Consider the following 14,959-nt stretch of genomic DNA (forward strand, 5'->3'; position numbering starts at 1 on the left):
TAGTTTCTTTTAATTATTGCTTTCCTTCTTTCTTCTTCCCCGATTTCTTTTCTTTTTTCTTTCTTTTCTTCTTACTTCTTACTTCTTTCTTCTTCCTGATCTCTCATCTCAAACTCCCTATCGCTCAGATCAGTGTCTCTCTTCTTACGGATCAGTTGGTCTCTCTCTTCCTACAATTGCTGTCTCTCTTCTTACAGATCAGTGGGTCTCTCTCTTGCTACAATCGGTGTCTCTCTCACGGTGGGTCTATCTCTTCTGAAACTCTCAGCCTGACTTATAGCTTTCTCTGATTTTTGCCTTGCGAAACAAAGATTGGTGGTGGTGGTCGGTGGTTGTGAAGCGGTGGTCGGTTGTGTTCGGTGGTGGGTCGTGGGGTGGGTGTGTTTGTTGTTGGAGTGGGTCGCGGTGTGTTTTGCTGTTTTGGTGTTTGTTGTTTGGTCGGTTGGTTCCGGTAGAGATGTTTTGGTGTTTTGGTTGAAATGTTTTGGTGTTTAGGTATTTTGGTAGTTGCTGGGTTTTGGTCTCAATTTGAAGATTGTTACGTGTGTTTTGCATGTTTGGTTGCTAAGAAAATGCAAGGAGAGAAACAAATATATTGATTTTTTAATTTTTTGGACAACCAGTTATTTAAGGAAGAACATGAACAATTCTGGGCAAGTGAGGAAGAACAAGAAGAGTGTGGTGGGAGAAAATAGGACAGGCTAACTTTTTATCTTGCACCATTAATTTATAGAGATGAGATGTCGATCAACCTTTACCCTTGCGTAAGGGAGTTAAACTTGAAATGAAGGGTTAAGTGCTAAGAATGAGTATAAGACTAGGAAATGATTAACAGTAATCTTAGATTGCTTAAATTGTGATCTATTAGGATTGGTATGAGATATAGATTTACGCTTGTTTTTAGATTATAGTGGAGTTATTCTCTTTTTTTCTTCATTCCCTCTTAATAAAGGCCTCTCTGCCTTATATAGTCACCCATGTTGTATTTTCACCTTTCATTTAGAGGGTTATGATTCATTTTCCTTGATACTTGTCCATATTTATCTATCAGGGTGAAGGGTTTTACACCAAGCTATGAGCTATGATGATATTATTTAGGGGTCATTTCTTCATTAATGCGGCTAACTAAGTGGGTTCAAAACATTGAATACGGAGGTGATGGATGTTTTATCTGCATTCTTCCTTATCTTGCTTGATGACAAATCTTCCTTTTTTTCCTCGATTTGTGCCTGATGGTCTTTAGAACTGAGCCTTGACCCTTTCGAGGACGTGTCAGTATCCTCGGGATCCTTAGGTATTCTAGTCTCCTTGGGCTTGTGGTTAAGCTGTTATATTTGCCCCAAGGATTTGTTGACAGTACTTTCCAAGGTCTATTCTTCTAACATTGACCTCCTCTCATTCATCGCTATCCTCGGCTTCTCATCCTCCTACAAACAGTTTTGGGGAAGAACATGAACAGTCAAGGGAAGAACACAAAGATCATAAACAAACATGATCTTCTAACAAAATAATGAACAAATAATAATGAAAATAAAATAAAAGAAAATTTTATTTTAATTATATAATTATTATTTAAATAATTAAATAACAACTAAAATTTTATTTTTAAGAAAAATAATTAATGAAAAGAAAAAATAATGACATGGCTTTTCTGAATATTTAAAATGCTGACATGACATTATTTAAATGCCAAATAATAAAATTTATTATTATTTTAATGGCTATGTAGATGTTGTGTGTGCCAACTGTGCACTCCATCTGCAACGTAGACTATTTTCATTCGTAAGATGATGATAGAGACCAAAGTGAAATGCATTATATAGTAAAATTAAAAATTAGGGACCAAATTAGAATAAGGTTAAAATGTAGGGATAAATAATACATTTCCACCTTTGGATTTCATATTGTAGCAAGTTAGTTTCCGTTTGCTAACTTATATTGGATTTTAACCTTGGAACTTAGAACTTGGAAAATATATTCCATATGCATTGATAAATATTTTGGTACTTGGTTGCTAATTAAACATTGTGAGAGTGCCTTTTTTTGTGACACTTAGGCTTAAGGATCCCGGGCCTAATAAGTTGTGGTTTGGTGGACCGGGCCTTGATTTACCGCAACTAACAGGCTGTTTAAGAATCAAGTAATGCACAGAGCATGCTTCCTACAATACACGTAAAATGACAAGCAATGATATTCGTATTGAAAGACGTATCAAAACAACAAGGTAAATGCAGAGAATAGGGTCAACAAAGGAGCACAAAATAATGTTATAAGGATCTTTGAATCAGTGGGACATATTTCATTAATATTTTCTTTGTTATGGCTATAGAATGCTCACTAAGACGTGATACAAGGTTCAATCAAGCTCAAAAATTGCAGTCTTGAATGGCTATTTCAGCCTTCAAAACTTGTAAAGTTTGATTCTCTTTGAATCCGAGTATGTGCAATAGTGGCTTTTACAGAATACCGGGAAGCAATATTATTAACTTTCCCTCAGTTTTCTCTTCTTTTACAGAATTTTATCGATAGTTTTTCACCTCCCAAAAATCTCTGCCTTTTCTTCGTAACCTACCCCTCCTTTTATAGTGAAATTCTGGCATCCCAAGGGAACCATTGGTTCCCCTGTTTCGTCTTATGGTTAACAGAGCCTGTTCCGTGCCCATCACTCGGCAGGTTCTATTTCCTGTTTTTTTCATTATTTCCCTCTTTTCAGCTTTGATTCCTTTGAAAGTCAATGGCTGGTTACCTACTTCGGGATGTGCTGAGGTATGCCCTTCTCGATCTCACTGTTTAGCAATTCTCCATTTTTGCCCTTTTTCCCATCCGGGCGGAATCCCATTCTGCCGATTTGAAAGTCGCCCGTTGCCATTCCCCTTTTCGTACTTCTCCATTTTGGTTCCTCGAGACGCTTCCCACTTGCGCCATAAGAGATCGCTGGTTATTTCTTCTTTTTTTGCTAGGTCTTTTGGCACTTGTGGCTTCTACTCTGTTTCTTATTTTCTTTTCTTGTCCTTTTCTTTTGAACTGTCTTAATCTTCCTTTGACTATGCTTATGCGCTGGAAGGATCTGTGCCTCTTGGTGATTACTGAGGATCCTGGCTATTTTTCTTTAATCTCTTGCCGTGGGTTTCTTTTCCTTCTTGATACTTCTTCTTTTGGGCTTCAAGCCTCTTGGGCCTACCATTTCTTTTTCTTTCGTGGTCCCCTTGCACCTGCTTCCTTGGACTTGGCTTATTTTCTTTTGGGCTTGGCTCACTTCTTTGGGCTTGAGCACTGTAATCCTTTTAGACCTCAACAAACATTTATTGAATTTTTTATATACATTGAATCAAAATTTAAATATATTTGTTTTGTTAGTATAGATGTAGTAATGTATGGCATGCCGATTACATCATATGATACAAATTTTTATTTATTTATTGAATAATTCATAATTTACATGATTATTCAACATACAAAGTCACTATCCGATCCTATGATCTTATGTAGGGTCTTACAATTCATGATTTGATCCAATGATCCACAATCTCACCTACCTACCATGATCCTATATAGGATCCTGATCTTGAGAACCTTAGTTAAAACACTTATTGTTACCGTAGTTGTCAAAATTGTGATTTGAATCGTAGAATCACACAATTTTATGATTTCACCTCACCAAAACATTTAGGATCGTAAAAATTGTAGAATAGTATAGGATAGTATAGGATTGTATAGGATCGTATAGTATCCTACCAATCCTACTGCAACATATTTTGGTTTAACTTAATGGGATAAATTTTTGGTTTTGTTGAAGTTTTAAGTGTTTTTTCTAAAATATTATATTAACATAGGCAAATACTTTCTAGTTTCTAGTTCACTTTTAATCAATATGAAAAATTCTTTATCATTTCTAAATGAATAATTTGATGTTTGCTTTGCTGCTTTTAAGTTATAATGTTGTTAAATTTGTTTGATTAGTATATAAATTTGTGTTTTGTTATTACTGAAATGCTTTATTTAAATATAGTTTTATCAGTTATGCTTGTACTTATATATTAATTGATTGATTTTTTTGAGCATGCTCTATAATTATTGCTGAGTGATATAACTTGAACAATTAAGTGTGAAGCTTTATCTTAATGTCTTTTGCAGCTCTAGTATACAAATATACAATGTGTACATTGTTGAGGTCTAAAAAAGGGTCATAGTGAAATAAGCCCAAAAAGAATAAGTCAAGCCCAAAAGGAAAATTTAAGCTAAGCGCAAAGTAATAGATACAGGAGACCCATGAGGGAATAAAAGAAAGGCCCAGAGGATCCTGAAGCCCAGAAAAAGAAGCATCCAAAAAAAAGAGGACCACGACAAAGTATAAGAAGCAAGGATCCTCAGGAACCATCAATAGGCGCAGATCCCTTCAGGCACAAAGAAAAAAGGAAGACTGGGACAGCTCGATAGAAAAAGACAGAAGAAGAAAACAAGAAACAAAAGCAAAAAGAGCGCGAGCGACCTCTCATGGCACAGACAGAAAAGGCCTCGGGAAACCAGGACAAGGAAGAAGAATGATAACAAACGACTTTCAAAATGACAGAACAGAATTCTGCCCAAATAGAAAAGAAAAGGGAAAAGTGGAAGACGCCAGAAATGGGGATGCCGAGAAGGGCATACCTCAGCATGTCCCAAAGAAGATGGCCAACCAGGAACTTTCAAAAGAATCAGAGCTGAAAGAAGGAAAGAATGAGAAAAAACGGAAAAGGGACTTACCGAGACGATGGGAACAGGACATGCTCTGTTTGCATAAGAGCAAAACAGGGGAACCAATGGTTCCCCGGGAAGACCAGAAAACTTCATTATAAAAGGAGGGGATGGGTTGTGAAGAAAAGGCAGCGAAAAAAGGAGAGAAACACCAGAAAGAAGAAATTCTCTAGAAAAAACTATCAGAAAATCTGTGCAGAAGAGAAAATACTAAGGGAAAAACAAATATTGCTTCCCGATATCCTGTAAAAGCCACTATTGCACATACTCGGATTCAACGAGAATCAAACTTTGCAAGTTTTGAAGGCTGAAATAGTCATTCAAGACTGTAATTTTTGAGCTTGATTGAACCTTGTATCACGTCCTAGTGAGCTTTCTGTAATCCAACAGATAATATATATTAATGAAACATGCTTCATATTTCCCAGGATCCCCTCAGCATTAATTTCTTATCGCTTTGCTAATCCTATTTTCTTTCCTTTCGAATTTATCCTGTTAATCTTTGGCACTCTTCGATATCCTTGCTTGTCGTTTTTCTTATATTGTCAGGAGGATCCTCTGTATCCCACTTGATTCTTAAACAGCTCGTTAGCTGCGGTGAGTCAAGGCCCGGTTCACCAAATCCTCCTTTTCATTTAGGCCCGGGATCCTTGGGCTTGAGTGTCACGAAAAAGGAACTCTCACATACATAGATAATGAAATGGATGATGTTAATTTGGATGGTGGTTATAAGAACCTTAGAATGAGAATAATTAAATGTTCACTTCATCTTAATGTTCATCTTCCTTTTGGATTTCATATTGTAGTTAGTTAATTTCTATTTGCTAATGGAGTTTGGATTTTAAACTTAGAACTTAGAACTTGAAAAATATATTCCATATGCGTTGATAAATATATTGGAACTTGGTTGATAATTAAACATTTATTGAATATTTTAGATAAATTGAGTTAAAATTTAAATATATTTGTTTCGTTAGTATAGATGTAGCGATGTATAGCATGCAGATTACATCATATGATGCAAATATTTATTTATTTATTTATTTATTGATGAATTCATAATAGACGTGATTATTTAACATACAAAGTCATCGTCAATTTTTTTTTTCTTTAAATCTAAAAATAGGTAGGATCTTACGATCTACGATTCGATCTTACCTCCCACAATCCCACCTACCTCCCACGATCCAACATAGGATTCCGATCTTGACAAGCTTGATTGTTACTTTATTCAAAGAACTTGATATTAACAAATAAATTGTTGTCTCTATCAATTGAAATTTATATGCATGTTGCATGTTTTGGTAACACACTTATTGTTATTTTATCTAAAATGCATGTTGCACGTTTTCTTAAAACATTGATAGTTACTTTGTTTAAATAAATTGATAAGAACAAATAAGTTGTTGTCTCAATCTAAAAAAATTGTTGTAATCTAGTGAATCCACTTGGCGCAACTACAATTTAGAAAAAATTCCTGCAATTTAGTGAAACTACTAATGTTATGCCTATGCAATCTATGATTTAATTAAGAATCATATGTAACTTAAACAAAAGATAACAAGAAGTAATTTTTTGTATTTATCTAAAAAATTGACAAAGATTTATAAAGAAAGTTGATAAGAATAATTATAATTTTTTGTCTATCAATGATTTTTTTTTTTTTTTTTTTTTTTTTTTTTTTTTTTTAAATAAAAAATAAAATTAAAGGTTGAAATTAGTAGTTATATACGTGTATTATGATTTTTTTTTAATTATATAAAATTGACATTGATATGAACAATTAATGTGAAACCAAAATTCTAAGAGCATTCGCATCAGGAAATTCTACTCCATCCTATTTTACCATCTCGAAAAGCCACTTTATCAATTATACAATACCATTTTATAATACATCCAGCATTCTAACTTTTATTTTCCTATTCTACTCATTAAAATAATATATCCCAAAATCACTATCATTTACAATACAACACATTATTTACACCAGCCACCATGACCATCGGCCACCATCAACACCAGCACAACAACTCACAAATATTAATATATCCCAAATCCACTCATAATCACCGGCCACCATAACCACCGGCCACCATAACCACAACCCAAATCCAACCAAATTTGCAACAAAAATCATCTAAAAAACCAATGAAAATTACACAAACCCATCACCACGAAGGAACCAAAAAAAAAAACACAATAGCATCACCACCTAAAACTCACCATCAACACCATCACAACACCATCCACAACCCACAATCCAAATTCAACCAAAGACCCACGAAATCAACCCACAGCCCAGAAACTCAGATTGGTGAGGGGCGAGATTTCGAGGCATGGCGATGGCCATTGGAATCCATAGCAAAACCCATCGGACCCATGCTGATCCATAGCAAAACCTTGCCATGACCTCACCGTGACCCACGCCAATCTCCACCAAACCCATCAACAATTTGAGCAACCCAAAAACCTAGCACCACCAGACCTAAACATTGGCGATCTTTGACAACCAACAAAACCCAACAACACAGGACTTGAGAGAACCACGACCCACAACCCACTTTAGCCATACCCACCTCTTCCTTTAAGCACCGGCCATAGCCAAGAAAAAAAAAAAAAAAAAAAAAACACAACCACAGAACCCACCAGATTGTAACCTACCAGAAAAAATGAACCACTATGATGTGTGATGTTGATGTTGGGAGGAGGATGGTGTTTGGGTCTGAAGAGAGGAGCGAGTAGATGAGAAAGAGAGAAGGAAGAGAGAGTAGAGAGAAATTTCGGGGAAAGTAGAATAAAATATTAGGTTTTTTTTTTTTTTTTTTTTTTTTTTTTATTACAATACTGCTACGGTGCAATTCTACCTTTAGAATTGCACTATAGCAGTATTGCAAATTTTTTTGCAATACTTGGTATATAGAATTCTAGATGTGGGAGGTTTTTGAGGGAAAAATGCTAAATACTCTTTACATATGGCATTTACAATGCTAGGTGCAGATGCTCTAATCCCTTAGAATGCTAGAACTCATAACTCATAAATGAAGTAGATTTCCAATTGCTAATTAAATAAATTACTTAGAAATTATAGATAAATTAATAATAAAAAGATTAGATGAAGAATTTGGATTGTAATCAAATTAAAATTTTTATCAACTTAGAAATTATAAAAGAAGAAGATAAGAACAAAAAAAAAAAAAAAATTATATATATACATAGATATATATATTTTAAAAAATCTAAAAAATATTTCTGCAATTTAATGAAGTCACTTGGCGCAACTATGACTTTTAAGCCCAATTTTTATTATATATTATATGATATAAATAATTTGATCTAGTTTTTGGTAATTGTCTCAAATAATTAGAAACCAATAAAGAAAATCACCAAATCGTTTTATTGGGCCATAGATTATACATAGAACAAAATATTAGTACTGTTCGTACTTCATCGTATAATTTGAGAAATATGAACCAGTTCCTACGACGTTAACCAATAGTTGCAGCTGTCTCTCTAGAAAGTTGACAAGTAGTTTTCAGAAGAGTTTGAATGTTATCCCTTCTAGATTTAATTACCTATTTGTTTTCAAAGATTTGAATCTTAAAAAGTGAAAGCATACTTTTTCTTTTATGAGAAACAAAACATACATATTTTTAATTGGTCAATGAATCATGTCGATGCCTAACTATGGGTAAAATCCCTTGACCACTAGATTTGGGTAATTAAATTGAAATAATTAAAAAGGGATCACCGTCAAATTACAATTCAGGTAATACTTTGTTTTTAATTATTAGAACATTACTTTTTTTCAGAACTCATCCTTGACTTACATGAAAATCCACCACACACATGTTTTTCAACAAGCACTTTGATTATCTGTGTGACTTTTTGAGAAATTTACATCTCAAAATTTTTATCTATCTATCTATGCATATATAGAAAGTAGAAATCTCATTTTATAAACCAAAGCAACCTTAGCAAAAAGTTCCGTGCAGAATATTAAACATAATCAATTTTATTTATATTGAATCATTGATTACAACTTATCAAAGAATGACAACTATTACGCAATCTTTTTTAGTTGTTGGCAGCAATCAACTTATTTTTTACCACGAGGAACTCAAATGCAAATTTGTCATTGAAAACAATTGAACAAATTGAAGACATATATATAACAATTTCCTTGAAAAAATTAAAGGTCAGCGGTGTAAGGCACGTTGGTAGCTGGCAACCATGAACGGCCGGAGATGAAGTTTGCAACGGTATATTGTGAAGCTACAGATGCACTAGTAATGACATGGTAGCCAGGCCAATTAACCCTATTAGCAGTCGATGAGCCTGGCCCCGTGTTGGCATACTCCCCATAGTATAAGGTATTAAGGGCAAAATTTCCATCCCATTCCATCCATCCAGTTGGAGCAATCAAGTTATCTAAGTATGTTTTCATAAAAACCGTGCGTGAGTACTCCTTCCATGGCCTTCCTAAGTATGTCATAACCGAGTTTTGAGACGCCATTAAATCCGAAGCAGCCTTGACTGTACAATCATGAATGGAAATTCCAGTGTTTTGATTAGGGTCAGTCCTACCTTGGGCAGTGAGAGTGTTGGTCTTGTTAGGAGGGTAACGTGCATAAATGTTACAATTTTGTAAAACAACCGCGGCATTTCCAAATATAAAATCGACTGTGCCATATATGTCACATTCCCTATAAAATTGCCTTTGGGAATGGACATAGAGGGTGTCTTGATACCCTTCCAAGCTGCATCTATAAAATACTGAGAGATCAGACCCAGACCGTAGGGCCACGGCTTGTTGATTTGCTGCGCCGGCAGTGTTTCTGATAGTGATGTCTTGAGCAATGAATCCATCTCCCACAACAGCTGAAAATTCAAAATAAGAAGAGCTTAATTTTCATGTCAAAAATATTTTAGTCAAATTCTAGATTAACATTCATTATTTTAGTAAAATTGTGACTGTATATATAAGGTGTAAGACATAATATTTTAGAGTACTGAATTATTAGCAAGTTAGGACCACAAGTAATTAAATACGACAATACTTATTAGCATAAAAGTATTATATATACAGAAGCAATGTCTTGTTGGCCACCTTTGATTGAAACTTAATTAAGCAAACAAAACCTATCCAAAAAATAAAATAAAAACCTTAAGTTATAAACAATTCAGATCGTGAATTTTTCTCCTAGTGGGCCATGCTGTACGACTTGTACGAATTTTAATGGGTTCTTGTCCACATTTTTTAGATGCAAAGGGTTTGGTTGTTGGTACCATAGCGTACAGACAAGCTCAAACTAGGTACTTTAATCTTGTCATTTTCTACTTGACATGCAAAGATATATACGTCTTCAAATATTTGCTAGATCACTTAAAAATCAATAGACTGTGAATTAATTTCTACCCTTTAAACTCTGTGACTCAATAGCTTTAAACCTTGTATATATTATCTATTCATCTATTAATTTTTAAAAAAAATATTTATACTAATATATTATCTATTCATCTCTTGTATTTTGACTATTAGAATAGTTATTTTAGCCAAAAAAAAAAAAAAAAACTAGAATACAAACCAAAAAAAACTAGTATATATATTAGATTAATTAGCAAAGCTACTGTCTTTAATTTAAGAGAAACTTGCACAAGTAACTTTGTATATATATTATTCCAGCAAAATAATAATAATAATAATAATAATGAAGCAAAAATTGCGTATGGATTTTGATGTGACCACCGTTATATCACACGGCAAGTTTCACAGATGATAATGATATTTTTGACCTGTGAAATAACTACTTCATGCAAATATAAAAAAAGATCAGTCATAAATACTTAACTAGGTCACTGAATAGGCCTTGAGTATTAAACCAAAGTTTGCAATGTGTATCTCAGCCAAAAAAAAAAAAAAAAGGTTTGCAAACGAAGTGCAGGTGGATTTCGTTCTTGATCAAATAGGGTAGCTAGGTGGAGTTGCCTAACGTCACGCAGTATTAGAATAATTTGTAAATCAATGAATCTCATGTCTTTGATAACTTAATTAAGAGAGAGAGAATATTATACCACTAATCTAGAAATTCTGGACCATGGTCCTTTTAGGCCTATTCCTTGCAAACACTTCCATGGAAAAAGAGAACCCAATTTGACAAAAAGAACTTTTCCCCAAAATTTTGTCAAATTTGATGCTGTAGTCGTCGTACTATTTTGCTATAGTCATCGTACTTAATTTTGAAAAATAAGGCCAAATCATAATTGATAATCTTGGAAAGAAAGTATTTTATATATTCAATACGTGTATTCGTTGTTGTTTGAGCTCCAATTTGAAAAAGAAAAAAAACGCAACTTCTTTGGCAAAATCTTGTCAAAATTGATGACTTAGTAATCCTACTTAATTTTGAAAAGAAGGCTAAAATATATAATTGATAACTAAAATCTCTTGAAAATTAAGAAAGTATCCATCCAAGATATGTATTGGATGCGAGTATTACAAACTCCTGAGAACCCCATGTTATGAGACATCCAATACATACGTTGGATGCAAGATAAATTTTTCTTTCCTTCGAACCTAAACCTACATGTGTGACCTGGAATAAAATAAAAAAAAAAAAAAAAAAAAAAAAAAAAAAAAAAAAAAAAAAAAACCCAAAACCAAGCCTTGGGTTGGTATATGAATGGTGTGCATTATGAAATATGTCTCCTTTCAAATTTAGAATTTCATGAATAATCTCACTAAATTTTTTAAGTTATCCATTCAATAACTCAGCTTACATACATGTCTAAAAAGCCAACTAAGGTCAATATACGCAAGGAGGTGTTTTTTTTTCAACTGGTCAGAAGTTTCTTGGTATTCTTGCATTACTTGCTTTCATCCTTTCAAACCTCTATACTTCCTCTTCTTAATCTCTTTTATCTCATATCTAAACCTAACTTTTCTTAGTCCAAGCCACGATCTTATCTACCAGACATATAAATATATATGTAATATTTTGTAGGGAACCAATTAATTACAATTTTTTTAGCACAAAATTTAGCATATTATTAGAAGTAGTCAATTGAATTTACTTACCAATAGTGGCTGAATTGAAGGTTGTAGAACCTCCACCAACACTTTTGCTCCCAGTGACTATGGTTTTTCCTATACCATCTCCCACCAACATAATATTCTTCAATGTTATCTCAACGTTTTCGTTGTACGTCCCAGCCTTCACGTATATCACAAACCTCCCACTTCCTGACTGTGATGATGCTGCTGCACTTATCGCCTCATTTATCGTCTTATAATTTCCCGAACCATCTTGTGCCACCACGATATTGGCGTTAGGAGCCGAAGAAGACTGCAAGAGTTTCCGGTCCCCGGGCTTAACCCAAGTTGGAAAACCATGTTTATAACTCGGTACAGTGTATGGAACTTTGTTAAGAGCCAAAGCGTTACTGATTAGCTTCGAAACATTGTTTGACATCAAGGGCAAGAGATTGTCTGGGACCCCTAGTTCAATAAACCCGGCCCGACACGTCTCAAGGTTGGTTAGAGACGTGCTGAGCCATGTCTGAGCATCGGTTTGGCTGCACTTGACATTAGGGTCGATGGTTTTGTTAAGCCTAAGGTGGGTGTTCTCATAAAGCTCAAGGCAATCAGCCCATGCAGCCTTTTCACGAGCATTTTTGCACTTGGGCCCTAGTGAAAATATGTTACTTTGAGCTTTTAGGGCACGTTCTAGTGCAAGCTGCTTTGAGATTGTGAAAAAATCGGACTTTTGCTTTATGGGGTTGTGGTAATTAGGTTTATGGCTTAAAAAATACTCACATGGCTCAGGGTTTGGGGTTTGGCTGCACCATTTTTTAATATCTGCTTGAGAGTAGCCATGAATGGTTGGAGACAGAAAAAGAGGCACAAAGAGTAGTGTAACCAAAGCTCGAAGTGCCATGTTTTTTGGCCTTTTCGATGGGCTATAAGAAATGTTGGACAGACAAGGGTCAAATAATGATTGGGTGTTTGGAATTTGTGTGGGACTTCATGCCTCCAACTGATACTTATATAGAAGGAAAGATAAGAGCCGTAACAATGTGGGAAGCACAACTTTTTTTCTAATCCTTATTTTTCTCTACTTTTTATAATAATTAATTTTTTTTTTCATAATTAGGATGAATCATATTATAAAATAATAACATATTAGAGCGGCTAATACCGTTAATGTTACAATAGTTTGTACTTTGGTTTGAAATAGTTTTTGAAAAGCTAACTAATATTGACTAAATTTTGTATGCATGCAATATTGTATGAATGAAATTTAGCGTCGGAATCTTAATGTTTGGAGTTCTAATCACGTGGGTAATTGGGACAGCCTACTTATGTTGAAGCATTTTTGATTGAGAATGTTATGCTTGGTTTATGGTCAACTTGCATATATGGCTGGACCACAGGATGATATGAATGATCAAAATTAAAAAGATATATCTTCGGATGCGATTATTCTTTCTTTTCTTGATAAGTACTATCTGATGTGATTATCTTTTTGATTGAATAGACTAATCAATGGGTTGGCTCTCTTCTCTCTTTTCCTAGCAATATTCTTTATCTTTTTTATTTTATTCTTTTATGGACAATTATAAGTGACCTTACTCATTGAAATAATAGAAACTCAAGTCATGAACTTTTAATTAATCAATCATATGGGAAACACTTACATGCTTGCCTAAGCTTGTTTTGTTTCGAACTAAATTAGTTCTATCTCTCTCTCAATAGTAAAACTCTTTTAGAGCAGAATATTTTTCCTACAAATGATTAGTTGAAGTCTTTTAATAAAAATTAAATATTGTTTTGTACCGGATGACATAAAACACCTACAAGAGTGGGGATTCACTAGTTTCTCATGCCAATGTCATGAAACAGCTAGAATAGCGGCAAATCATTTTACACAGTTATTTAAAAGAGTGTTGATTTTCTTTTATTATGTTATTAATGTGTATGAGTTAAACTTGTGGCTCATTTATATATGTATAGCTTTGCTTTCTTTGTTTCCTAAACTTATAAAATAGCACACCCGCGTGATCTTTTCTTATCGCTCAAAAAGCATGCCTTTTCTTAAACCATTTTTATAGTCACATACTCTCCTATATCCTTCCACTCATTAAACAAATAATATAGAAAAATTCTTCCTATTTCTAAGTATAGGAGGTGTTATATAATTTGGTGGAGTTTCTACCTTACAAATTTGCAAGGTGTGCAACTTGTGGTTGGCTTTGTTATGTCCTAGGAACGGCATGCTAATAACCGCTCTGTGCTTATAATAGTATCAAGATGGCGCGAATCATCTCAAATGAGCAACTTAGTTCATATCTCTTTCTCTATCACTTACCTCGTTACAACTTATTTTATATATCGTTTTCAGAACCGGATCGGACCGGAAGGTCGGACCGTGAAAACGGGGAACCGGGATGAAAACCGGTTTTTAAGCCTAAAGAATCGGACTTTTTGTTAGTTCCGTGAACCGTTAAAACCAGGGTTGGACCGCACGAACCGGTGAGAACCGTGCGGTCCAACCCCTTAGCAATTTTTTTTTTTTTCAATTTTATTCTACTTAATTAAATTATCCATCTCTTACAAGAAATAAAAAAAAAATTATAATTAAAATCCTTCAAAGATATTCAAATTTACTTCAAAAATTAATCATAAATTTTAATGTTTTCATGGTCATTATTTTATTTTATTAACTTTCTTATTTAATTATTAAATATATGCTTGAAAATCATTAAATTTCCCTCACATATATAGATATATTGTCAATTTTGCTAGTTTTATAAATTTAATATCTATATTTAGGCTTTAATTAATTATTAAATTAATTATGATGTCATCACGGTTCGACCCCGGTTCAACCTTGGTTCGACCTCAAAAACCTTGAACCTCTCCTTTTTACGGTTCAATGAACGGTCTGGGTCTGAAAACCTTGATTTTATATATACAATTTGTGGTAGAAATTTCTCATATTCTCTAACCTATGTAAAACAAATTAAACATTTATATCAAAAGATATAAATATTCATGGTTAATACACATGAAACACTTACAATCCCCACTTTTTTTTTAATTTGATATAGAAAATACCGTCCTTTTGTTTCAAAGATAATTTTTAGGTAAAAATATAAATTAGACTCTTTAATTTTGGTTAAGTGTGATTTTAATCCTTTAAGTTTTATTTTTGCCATTTTGGTTCTT

At 33.7% G+C, this 14,959-nt stretch overlaps 1 protein-coding gene across 1 annotated transcript; it reads right to left on the bottom strand.

Annotated features, from left to right (window-relative positions):
- Window positions 1-8,923: 8,923 nt before the first annotated feature.
- LOC115987160 (pectinesterase 2-like) lies at window positions 8,924-12,717 on the bottom strand. Its single transcript, XM_031110656.1, has 2 exons — window positions 11,810-12,717; window positions 8,924-9,612 (listed from the first exon to the last, which is right to left on the bottom strand). The coding sequence occupies exons 1-2, from the start codon at window positions 12,666-12,668 to the stop codon at window positions 8,924-8,926; spliced, it is 1,548 nt and encodes a 515-aa protein (XP_030966516.1). The 5' UTR covers window positions 12,669-12,717.
- Between the last annotated feature and the right edge of the window lie 2,242 nt (window positions 12,718-14,959).

This window comes from Quercus lobata, chromosome 4, assembly GCF_001633185.2.
Source record: "Quercus lobata isolate SW786 chromosome 4, ValleyOak3.0 Primary Assembly, whole genome shotgun sequence".
Lineage (NCBI taxonomy): Eukaryota > Viridiplantae > Streptophyta > Magnoliopsida > Fagales > Fagaceae > Quercus > Quercus lobata.

Excerpts from the sequence above, each read along its gene's own strand:
- LOC115987160 (XM_031110656.1), bottom strand. The coding sequence starts at position 12,668 with ATGGCACTTCGAGCTTTGGTTACACTACTCTTTGTGCCTCTTTTTCTG. Across the intron at positions 9,613-11,809 it reads CTTCAATTCAGCCACTATTG|CTGTTGTGGGAGATGGATTC; the intron begins GTAAGTAAATTC and ends TTGAATTTTCAG.